This window comes from Ipomoea triloba, chromosome 1 (assembly GCF_003576645.1).
Source record: "Ipomoea triloba cultivar NCNSP0323 chromosome 1, ASM357664v1".
NCBI classification, from domain to species: Eukaryota; Viridiplantae; Streptophyta; class Magnoliopsida; order Solanales; family Convolvulaceae; genus Ipomoea; species Ipomoea triloba.
Genome location: NC_044916.1, coordinates 7004681 through 7016702, shown reverse-complemented (window position 1 = coordinate 7016702; position 12022 = coordinate 7004681). Strand labels below are relative to the sequence as shown.

The 12022-nt window shown below is 35.1% G+C and overlaps 2 protein-coding genes across 4 annotated transcripts; one reads left to right on the top strand and one right to left on the bottom strand.

Moving 5' to 3' along the window:
* Positions 1-989: 989 nt before the first annotated feature.
* Positions 990-6273, top strand: LOC115997298 (nuclear transcription factor Y subunit A-3-like). Of its 2 annotated transcripts, XM_031236843.1 has the most exons (7): positions 990-1255; positions 3148-3320; positions 3423-3590; positions 4183-4298; positions 4627-4692; positions 5175-5342; positions 5488-6273. In XM_031236843.1, exons 2-7 carry the CDS (start codon positions 3290-3292, stop codon positions 5830-5832), a joined length of 894 nt encoding a protein of 297 aa, XP_031092703.1. In that variant the 5' UTR covers positions 990-1255; positions 3148-3289; the 3' UTR covers positions 5833-6273. The 2 variants fall into 2 exon arrangements, with proteins under 2 accessions (XP_031092703.1, XP_031092695.1); XM_031236835.1 differs by having other exon boundaries at positions 991-1255; positions 3148-3590.
* Positions 6274-6857: 584 nt separating this feature from the next.
* LOC116016577 (ankyrin repeat-containing protein NPR4-like) lies at positions 6858-11652 on the bottom strand. Of its 2 annotated transcripts, none has more exons than XM_031256911.1 (2): positions 10970-11652; positions 6858-7926 (listed from the first exon to the last, which is right to left on the bottom strand). In XM_031256911.1, the coding sequence occupies exons 1-2, from the start codon at positions 11561-11563 to the stop codon at positions 7006-7008; spliced, it is 1515 nt and encodes a 504-aa protein (XP_031112771.1). In that variant the 5' UTR covers positions 11564-11652; the 3' UTR covers positions 6858-7005. The 2 variants fall into 2 exon arrangements, with proteins under 2 accessions (XP_031112771.1, XP_031112779.1); XM_031256919.1 differs by having other exon boundaries at positions 6858-7794.
* Between the last annotated feature and the right edge of the window lie 370 nt (positions 11653-12022).

The window sequence follows — 12022 nt, the reverse complement described above, 5'->3', positions numbered from 1 at the left end:
GTTGCCCCTCAATTTTGAAAACGATACATATATTACCCCTCCCAAGTGTAAATGTTGTCCCTCAATTTTTAAAACGGTATATATATCGCCCCTTCCATACGGTGCGAGAGGGGCAATATATGTACTGTCTTAAAAATTAAGGGGCAACATTTACACCACTAATAATTCAGGGGTGACATTGATAATTGACATATTATGGAGGGACATAAATTACAATTTTCCCAAATTGAAATTATATATGCTCGTTCTCAAAAAAAGAAACTATATATACTCAACAATGAAATTACAAAGTGTATAAAACGAAATTGATTGTGATGAAGTTCGAACCTAAGGACCTTTCTTATGGTAATCAATGAGTAAGTTACTAAGTTAAGAATAATAAATAGTTAACGGAATATTTCGTTATTAAAGTTTACACTAATGGAATACGAGAGTGTTTAGAAAAAGTAAATGTAAAAAAAAAAAAAAAACTAAAATAAAAAGAATATGGACTATTCATTTCAACAAACAATTTCACCAACATTTTTTAGTTCTCACCTAATTTTGCTGGCTCTTATTAAATTATAGTAGATATATAAAAATGTGCTACTTTATTAAAGTTGAAAGTTTAGAATGTTAATTTGAAAATATAGAAGTTTTAATTGAGCGCGTCCGATAAATCACATGATATTTTAGGGTTATGATTAAAAATTTTGAACCTACCAAAAAAAATCAATTAGTCCGAACTGATAAACACGATAATCCAATAAAACTAATTCGAAATTGATCAGGTTAACCCGATTGATTGAATTGACATCTTTACTTATATAGTTAGAATTAGTCTAATCCAAAGATGAAAATCTAATCTAATGTATAAAAAAAGAAAAAGAAAAAGAAATGAGGTTAGCAAATGCAAGTAAAAGTATAGTTTGAACTTTGAAGTTGGTGTGGGGTGAGGGGTGTGGAATTTATTTATTTATTTATCCAGAGGTGGTGCCCCATTTACTAACAAGTAACAACCCAGAAGAAAACAATAGAGAAACTGGTGAATGGTGGTGGTGGAGGAGGAGAGGTGTGGAAAAATCAGACATTTGACTGTTGGTATTGCATGTGAGCACCGGATGTGAGAAAAGGGTTATAGTTTGTTTGTAGTTTTCAGGTGAATTGATAGAAAGAATTACTCCCCTCTCGGAGACTTAAAAGCATCAAATCCAAGAACCAAATAGGAGTTTCTGTCAAAGGAGATATGATGGATCCATCTCAGTAGAAGCAAAAGGTCTCTCTCTTTCTCCCCTCCCACCTATCTATCTGCCTTCTCCCTTTCCCGATAAATGAAAACCCCCCTAATCTTTAATCACTTCTTTCTGTTTATTATTTGAATATCACACTATTTTTAGCTGAACCCATCCGTAATCTTGAATCACTAGTTTCTGTTTCTTAAATTTGAGATTCTGTTTTTAGCTGTTTTGTTAGAGAGGGTAAGAGTTTGGTCCAAGTTCTCTTCCCAGTCCTTTTACTTAACTCAAAGGGTCTTCTTTTTATTTTATTTTTTTTGGGGGTAACTTGTTAGATATTCCCTTTTTTGTTTGGGAGGGTTTATTTAGTACTGAGATTTTTAGGACAGATTCTGAGATAATACCAGTTTAATTTCATACCCGGATTTTATTTACTTCTTTAAGTGCCTTTTATGGGATAAGCAACTCTTACTTGCTATTTATTGGTTTTTACGGCCATGATTAAGGTATTCTTTATTGATTCCTATAATATGTTGAATTGGTATTTTGATTTCCATTTTCACTATGTTATTGTGAAATATTTTTGGTTTTTGCTGTGTTAACTGTCTCTGTGATGAATAAACCCACTTTTGTTTCCACTATTCTGCTGTTAGGATATTTTATTCACTGTATTTGCTTGTTGCTGCAAAACTCAATCCTGTTCAATTTGGGGAAATTTTTTCAAATTTGGAACTGTAATTGTTCAATCATGTTGAGGGTATTTTTTTATTAGTAATTTTTGGGATCCAGAAATGCTGTTGTATGCATTTCGACATGTTTAATTATGATAGGATGTATGAAGTAGGAGATAGAATCAATTTGTGAGGGACTGAGGGATGCTTATGTGTTGGTGAGAAATTCATGTGGTAGGTTCATAATTGATACTTTGCCACGTTTACCCTTTGTGTGGATGTGTAGAGATTGAATCATAGATGACAGCTATCGATACATGCATTCTCACGTTTTTCTTCCTCTCTGAATCCAAGGTGTGGTATTGATGCTGTGAAGCAAAACCTTTAGTTAGTTAATGCACTTTTGCCTTTTTTAGTGGCAGAGTATCTAGGTTAGATTACTGGATAGTGGGATTCATGGGAAGATATTTTTATTTCCTATACTATGAGGTGCCGTACTTCTACTGGACGCCATATTCATTCTAACTCCTTCTGGGGTTTTCATTTCTCTCTGCATTAGAGCATAAAAGCAGCATTTCATCAACTAGTCTGGCTACTCAACCTAATTTCTTCTCTCCTATAAGTCAAAGCTTGTGTTTTAACTTTTAAGAAAACAAAGTTTTCCCTTTCTTATTTGATAATGGATGAAGAATTGTTGATCGAAGAGTCTCATCAATCCTTTAACCAAATGTCAAGGAATCGATCCTTGGCCTTGGGTATGGAGCAATCTTAAATCTCCAGGCCAGCTGTCTCACCCTTTAGAGGTGCCAACAATTCAGCGAGGGGATTAGTTACTCTGTCTAACGGTGGATACCCCGGGTGGCCGGGTTACACCAAAAGAAAGAAATTGTTAATCAAAGAGTAAACTTCTAGAAATGCATCTTAGTCAGGGAGGTATAAGATACCCTGTGATCAAAGTCATCTGCTGTGTCTATCAATAACTTACGTGTCTCGTGTCTAATATGTTGATTTGCTGGGTGCATATCTTAGATGAAATAATGAATTAGTTATTTAGTTATCAGCTCAAGTCAGAATGTTACTTTTTTGCCAATGCTATTAAATTCCTTTGTACATAGTTAAAGTATTCCTTTGTTCTAAGTTGATTGGGTGGTGAATGGTGCCTGGATTTGTTGTTTGACTTTTGTCTTTAGCTTCAATCTTATTTACCCATATCATATGTTTTACTAAATAAATTAATATGGTTTTGGCTTCCATTTAACCAGATGAAATACATTTAAGAGAGAACATCATACTCCGATCAAGACAAAAAAAAAAAATCAGTCAAAATCATAGTTGGGCAGTCCTTCGGCTTCCTTGGGGTCTGTTTTAATTCCAAGAAAATTTTGATTGAAGTACTGGGAGAAGATGCTAAATTTCTCATTCTCCAAGAAAGAAGGTGATCAGACAGCTGCTCAGTCATTCACACCTATGTCTATAACTAGCTCATCACTGTGGAATTCCACTGATCAACCAGAAAATCCTCTTTCTGAGAGTGCAGATACTGGACAAAAATCTGCACCCCAACGTGGTTTCTGCATGAAGCAAACAGAATCTCAACTTCAAGATCAGGATAACACTTCAACTCTATCGACTGACCAATCTCATCAAACAGTGGCTGCAATGACACCAAGCAATTGTCGCATGCCAAAAGTTGGACCTCAACCTGGTAAGATATTCAACATTCTTAAAGATTTGTTCACATTAGATGTTCTTGTAAATGGTCAATGACTTGGTCCCCATCTTTGTTGCTGTTGTGCTATCAAATTTCATACAATTGTTGGTTTTCCTCTGAAGTGAACCTCAATGAAATTTGAAATAAAGCATTCCTATATAAAATTTAATGCCAATTTACCTGAATTCACAATATCTTTTATGATTTTGTTTTGCTTCCATGAGTTTCATTAATTATGATATTCTAATGACCTAGTATTCCATTGTGGATTTACTGAAATTTCACACTTTCATTCAACATTATACCCTTCTTTAGACACTATTTTACTTCTGTTATGAGATGTTTTTTCTGATAGGGTTTGCAATACTAGTTGCTCATTTCATCAGATATGTCTCATTCCTTAGAGACACAATTGGGAAGGCTTCAGAGTTCAGTCCTTTGTTCTATTTTTTCCCCGTGTGTTCCTCTTATGAAAAATAAAAAGCAGTTTATTGTTGCAAGGAGGAAAGTAGGAAACTCTATTGCTGGTAGTTGTCTTGTTGAATTTCTATAGTTTTACACCAGTTACATGCTACCTTCCTCCCAGGCTATGCTGAAATCCATGAAAGGCAAATGAAGGATTGCTCTATAAAGCCATCTCAGCCACATTTAGATGAAGATTGCACCATTCATCAAGGACAATTGGATTTTAGCCAGTCCATGGTCAGTTCTATACCATTTTTGACCTTTCAATTTAGTATTTATCCTTATTTATTTCTTTTCCATAACTAAGATGATGCTACCGCATTTTGTATGAAGCCTATGGGCTGTTTAGCCCTTAAATCTTGCAATGGTTGTCACTTTTCTCCCATCCCCAGTCCCCACCAAATGGTTGTCATTTTATTTCATTTTTATTTATGAGTAGCCTTTGCAGCCATCTATTCAGGCAGGTGACTGAAATTATATTGACAATATCAATGAGTCTTAATACTAATTCCCAACCCCTAACATTTTTTTTGGTCTGAATCTCATGGTTCAATTTTCTTTCCAGGCTTGCCTATCTTGGACTGAACCATATCTTGGGAGGCTGGTAGCTACTTATGGACCAAATGGTATTGTAAGTGACTTAGACTGGATGCTTGTTTTGTGTACTGGGGTTGTCTAGTTCTCTTTGTCTATTGTATTTATTCTTTTGTTGTCGGAACGCAGAATTTACTTGATAATGCACCATCAAGTCACTTTAGTAGTAATTCTACTTTTCTCAGTCAACACTTGCCAAACTTATACTTTAAAAAGAAATCATCTGCCTCACTTATCCAGATGAAGGAGCACTTGCCTCCTCCCCAGGGTCGCGGGATGGTCCATATTCTGTATAATTTGTTTAGAAGTATGCCCTTGGCAAAACTCAGTTGCAACTGCTTTTTTCTACCAAGTGTGGCATTCATTGAGTTGAGACATTGGTCTTCATTCACAGATAATTGTATCTCACAGTTCCCTTTTGACACTGTTGTTTCTAGTTCGAGTTTCTTTATCCCACAGTAAACTTCTGTTAAAGTCTATGTTCTTGACTAGATTGTCGTATTTCTGAAATTTGAACAGATTTATCCTCAAATGGTTGGAATTGTACCTGCAAGAATGCCACTTCCTTCTGAATGTGCAGAAAGCATACCTATTTATGTTAATGCAAAACAATATCGCGCAATTCTCAGACGGCGAGAAATCCGTGCTAAGCTCGAGGCTGAGAACAAAGTTGTCAAAGTGAGGAAGGTATTTGCATTTCTGATCCCTACAATGTAGCAATAATTTGAATGAAGGCTTCTATCAGTTTTTTTTTTCCAGTACTATTGAATCTGTTAGAATGTAGTATCTGTTCATAGTATTAGTTCTTAAGTACACCTTTTGCATTATGTAGCCATATCTTCACGAGTCTCGACATGCTCATGCCTTGAAGAGAGCAAGGGGTTCTGGAGGCCGTTTTCTGAACAAAAACGAACTACAGCAACTCAAATCTGCTGCATCTCCGACCCACGGGAAAAATATCTCTAACCAAAAGGGCGGTGGAGACATATCTGGCTCTCAACTCCAGCATTCAGAAAGCGGTAGTTGGGGGACCTCTACCCCATCCGGCTCTGATGTCACAAGCATCTTTAGTGGTGATGGCATATTCCAGCAGCCGGAGTTTAGAGTCTCCAGCTCTCCTTATCACATGGGCATTTCTATGCACGAGGCCGAGAACTTTGTGCGTAGAAGAACCTGATCGAGAACCACCTTCTGCTGTCCATGATAGATGCACGACGACGTTATGCTCTATGAATGGATAGTCGGCAGTTCATCCCTGGCTATGTTACCGACAGTTTAGTTTCCTCATCAGTACTGAAATGACTAACACAGAGTTAGTTCCTCCTGGTCTTTGCAACTTTATTTTTCGTCATTGAATAAAGTGGAAAACACAAGTTTGATGTGTGTTAAGATTATGCTTCCCTGTACTTGTTGACAAGAAGAAAATGAAGTGTCATTCTACAATCTTTGCTCTAAAAGCAAAGAGAAAGGATTAGGTGATTATCTTGATGATGTTTCTCTGACAGAATTCTTTATGTTCCTGTTGCTGTTTTCCTTTCACTTTATATTGGAATGGTGGTGAAGTATGTTTTAATTATACTTTAGGTTTATTTAACAATATATTTTATTTTATGGACTATGTTTTTTAGTTTCATTTTTCAGACACTAGTTTTATTATAGCAATATTGAAGTATTATTTTAATAATACTTCATGTTCATTTGACAATATACGTTATTGCATGAGTTCTGTTTTGTAATTTTATTTTGGGAGAAGCGTCAAATAAACTCTCGAACTTTAGCTAAAAAGTCAATTAACCCCCTCAACTTGTTAAAGTTGCAATTACATTCATGAAAAATTCATTTTAAAGTAATGAAGCCCAAGAACGAGTAATTAACCTGCTGTTATAGGTCATTAAAAATTCGGTCACGTCAGACGAAAATTTTAGGCAAAAAAGTGAACGGCGACTGGTCGCCGGCCACGGAGAAAGAGAAGAGAAGGGACCAACTGGTCGCCGGCCACGGAGAAAGAGAAGAGAAGGGACCAACTGGTCGCCGGCCACGGAGAAAGAGAAGAGAAGGGACCAACTGGTCGCCTTCTCCGATTCCTTCTCCAGTTGAGAAGGCGACACCACAGTGGTCACCTTCTCAACTAGAGAAAGCAACCCAAACGCGGAGCGAAGGTGGGTGGATTCGGACGCGGACAGTTAAACGGACAGAAAAAGATCCGCTGAATTTACAAAAATCATGTATTTTAATTTGACTATGAAGTACATAACAAACTATTCTAATACAAATTGACTATAATAACTTTTGGTTCATATACTGAATTAGAAGGTATATATTTGGCTCAATTCTGAAGTAGTTCTGATCTTCATGTGACATATATCTCGTTACAAGAGTCTATATCCATAGAACTTGAATTCATCTTCTTCGGCTTTCTCCTCAATGCTCTCCACACCCATTTGACCATCTTGACTGTCATCTGAATTATGTGCCCTAACACAAGAATCACGGCAAGCCCTGCTAACAAACACGCCCCAATTCTGTACAAGTAAAGCCCTATGTTCATGTTACTCCTCTCCGGAGTAATCATGTTTATGCAGAAGAAATAACTTAGCCCCATCCCTGTGATGGCCACCCACATTATGATCATCATGATGAACATAAAGAACTTCCGGCTTAGCGGCAAACCGCTTATCAACAGCAGAATGATAGTGAGAGATGCAAGAAAGCTGGTGGTGTTGGCCACCAGGAACATATTATAAAGCAGCGGCTTGTAATAAGACATCACGGATTTCCCAATTGTAGCATTTATGAGTGTGTCGTTTATACTAGACGACGGTGCAGGGGCGACAAAGGATTCGGAGTTTCCTGTAAAAGAAAAGAAACTATTTATGTTGTTTTGGATTTCTGACTGTCTTATGGGTGTGTCGTTGGTTTGCAATAAACCGCCAGGAGGGCTGACAACTGCCTGGAACGCCATTGTTGCCAGCAAAGAAGCCGCCACCATTAATCCGTCTCGCATTTTTTGAACCCAGTGCTCTTTTGCATTTGGGGGCTTGCTGGTATTATTGTTTTTGTTGCCAATTGGCTTTTTTCTTTTGTTTTTCTTCTTGTTTCTGGAGGGTTGGCTCTGCTGCTGCGATGCTTGTTTAGGTCCCTGCTGGTTGTGGATAAGAAGTTGTGCAATATTATCATTTCTAGTTTGAAGGAGGATGTCCGTAGCTGTTAACCCAATTAAGTCTTGAGCATCCACTTCTATTGTAGTATGCATGAGCAAATACTTCACAGTCTGCATGCAACATTACATTTCCATGCCCTCTTGGTAAGTTACATATGTAGTAACAATATTCATCATCAATGTTAAACACAAGTTCCTAGCTCTGAAAATTTCCACATGTTAGTGTTTAGTTTAATTTTCAAATTTAAATATTAGTTTAGGAAAAATCACACTTGTCCATTTCTCAACAATGGTTCTTGAGTTACCCGCATGGGCAGCTCAACTGGTCATAGGAGTGAAGTTTGGGAACAAAAACCAAAGGTTGAGTCTCACTAGCGACAGTATGAGGGCAACCTCTCAAAGTGAGAGGGCGCGCTCCTTGTGTTCAGTTGAGTTATTATGATATAAGTAATTTAGTTCGTTAATTGTTAAATGAATTATAAATTCAATTTTTTTCAAATAATGAAACGTCAGATAAATGAATTATCAAGTTGGAAGATCTTGCTCAAGCTCGGTTAACTGACCAGTCAGGACTAATGGAGGAGTAAGTCCTCCATAAGAACCTAGCTTGCATATCAAGGCTCAAGAACTAATGGACCTCAATGAGACTATCAACTCCGAGGTTAAGAATATGTTGGGTCTACTTCAGATTTGGATTGGGTGAAAGTGAATTTGAGTTCTTAGTAGTGAGACGAAAAAATTGATATATTGTACGCTCAAAACGTATAATTAGTGAATGAGAAATTGATTTTCAGAGTAGACCCTTAGAAAATGAAGGTGGAAAGGTTTTGTAAAAACACTTGTCCCGCATTGGTTTGGAAAGTGAGTTTGCACCAGTATATATACAAGAGCCAGGCATGTTCAATTGTATAGTGGACACCTAACTTAAGTGACATTTAGGTTCAATGGGACAACTAAAAATTATGACATCTAGCGGAGAGCGGGAGTAATAAGGTTGTAATAAGGTTGGGATGCTGACAGGGGAAGAAGTAGGCATCATTCAAATGAAACATTAGCTAAACCAGACTAAATGAAAAATCCACAATTGTTCAAAAAACAATGTACTCATCATTATAAATAAAAAGGCCAGAGTTTGTGAATAATTATAATTTTATTTATAAAATTTTTACCACTCATTTTATTTATGATGGTAGATACAATACCTTTTTAACAGTGCCAAATTTTCCTTAATTAAGCTATATATTTACTTTGAATGGAAGTATTAATGTATCAAATACATAACTCAATTATTATAAATGTAGAAGAAGGAATTGAAATAAACAAATGAAATGATGATTGGATATGTTTGTATAGTATCTAGTCAAATTAGAGGAATTAGTTAACAAGTGAAAATTTGAGATTCGATTTTGAATTAATTTTTAGTATATGTCAATTCGCAACTCGCAAGCCATCTACGACTTATTCAAAATCAATGAATAAAAAACATTTGATTGTTGTAGTTGGATTTTTTTTTAATATCTCTTGGTTATGGTGGCTAGGGAATTGTTAGGTAGGATGCCTAAAGAGTCAAGTATAACATCATGTCTCTTGAAAATGTGACGACATGAAGAAATAAAGTTGCGTATTCGCTAATAGTTATAACTTTTGAGTAGCTGTAAGCAAGGTTGCAGTAGGCGTTAGGCGCTAGTCGGGCGGTAGACTAGCGCCTAAGCGGTCTAGGCGGCGCCTAGGCGGTACCTAGGCATTTCTAGGCGGCGACTTATAAAAACAAAAAATTAATTCGTATGTGTGGGTGTATGTCATATATTATATTATATTATATTTTATATATATATATATATATATATATATATATATATATATATATATATATATATATATATATATATATATATATATATATATATATATATATAGAGATATATATATATATAGAGATATATATATATATAGAGATATATATATATATAGAGATATATATATATATAGAGATATATATATATATAGAGATATATATATATATAGAGATATATATATATATAGAGATATATATATATATAGAGATATATATATATATAGAGATATATATATATATAGAGATATATATATATATAGAGATATATATATATATAGAGATATATATATATATAGAGATATATATATATATAGAGATATATATATATATAGAGATATATATATATATAGAGATATATATATATATAGAGATATATATATATATAGAGATATATATATATATAGAGATATATATATATATAGAGATATATATATATATAGAGATATATATATATATAGAGATATATATATATATAGAGATATATATATATATAGAGATATATATATATATAGAGATATATATATATATAGAGATATATATATATATAGAGATATATATATATATAGAGATATATATATATATAGAGATATATATATATATAGAGATATATATATATATAGAGATATATATATATATAGAGATATATATATATATAGAGATATATATATATATAGAGATATATATATATATAGAGATATATATATATATAGAGATATATATATATATAGAGATATATATATATATAGAGATATATATATATATAGAGATATATATATATATAGAGATATATATATATATAGAGATATATATATATATAGAGATATATATATATATAGAGATATATATATATATAGAGATATATATATATATAGAGATATATATATATATAAATATAATAATAAAATTAACAAGGCCGACTCGCTCGAGTTAACTCGGCTAACTCTGCCGAGTTGGGCGAGTTAACTCGGCCAAATTCGGCCCAGTCGGCCGAGTTAGGCGCTAGGCTGCCTCCTAGGGGGACGCTTAAGGAGTAATTCACCTCGGTCTAGGAGCGCCTAGCGCCTAGGCGGGTGCCTAGGCGGCCTAGGCGGGGATTTTTGCAACAGTGGCTGTAAGCGCTTAATAATGAGCAAAACCAATAACCACTATGTGTTACAGCTTGTAAACCACAGAATGCATTTTTGCTCTTTAAAATGCGATATATGGCAAGAAGTAGCTATTTTTGAGACACTAATTTATCATATTGAAGAAAAACTCATGATATGATAAGATTAGAAAGAAAAAAAAAAACAAACATACCTCAAATTGTTTATCTGCCACAGCAAGATGCAGAATTGTGTTGCCAAAACTATCTCTACAATTCACAAAACCCCCACCACCATCTCCTATCATCTCCACCACAATCTTCAAAGCCTCCAACTGGCTATGCTTAACACACATATGCAAAATGCTCTCTCCCAACCGCTCATTATCCACACCCATCATATCAACCAATCCACTTCTACACGATATTGCATCAATCAACTCCTTCAATACTTCAACTCTTCCTTTCATGGCTGCCAGGTGGACCGGAGTTAGGCCATCTCTATCACGACCCTTACACATCCCGGGATCAGCTAACACCAAAGCCCTAACCACATCAACGTGCCCTTTGGCCGCCGCGAGGTGAAGAGGGGAAGAGTGTTTCGAGTTCAGCTCCTTAGTCAGTTGGGGTTTTCTTGTAATGATTTCCTTAACAAAATCATGGTATCCCAGCATCGCTGCAACGTGCAATGGGGTCTCGGAATAAATGTTTACTATGGTTCGATCGAGAATCAAAGGATCTTCATGTAACAACCTCTTTAAGGTTGCCACATCTCCCTCTAGTGCAGCTTCGAAAACCCCCCTTTCCATTTTGATGTTTTTTTGTCACTGTGTGTATACACTATTGAGACACATATGTGATGTGCTTGATTAGGGGTGTCTCTTATAGTTTTAGCTTCCATATTTGAACTTTCCACTAACGAAAGTTGAAAGAAGTTTCACACAATCTATGTTTTCTTCATTAACATATAGAGGCTGGCCAGGTGGCATTTGAGAATATGAATTGAATAAGCAGATGATGACATTTAAAAATCTGTTGAGTTTTTTTGACTAGACAGATTATATGTGTACATGAATAGCTTGCTTGTCTTTCACGGCTTTATATATATATATATAAACTCAATAGTTGTATCATGGATCCGGGTCTACCCGTATCCTTTTACAGAAGGGTCTATTAGAAGTGAAGGAAGAATATATTATTCACACCTGAACACAGTGAACTACAAGCTATAAATAGGTAGCCAAAGCAACAGCTATAGACTAATTGTA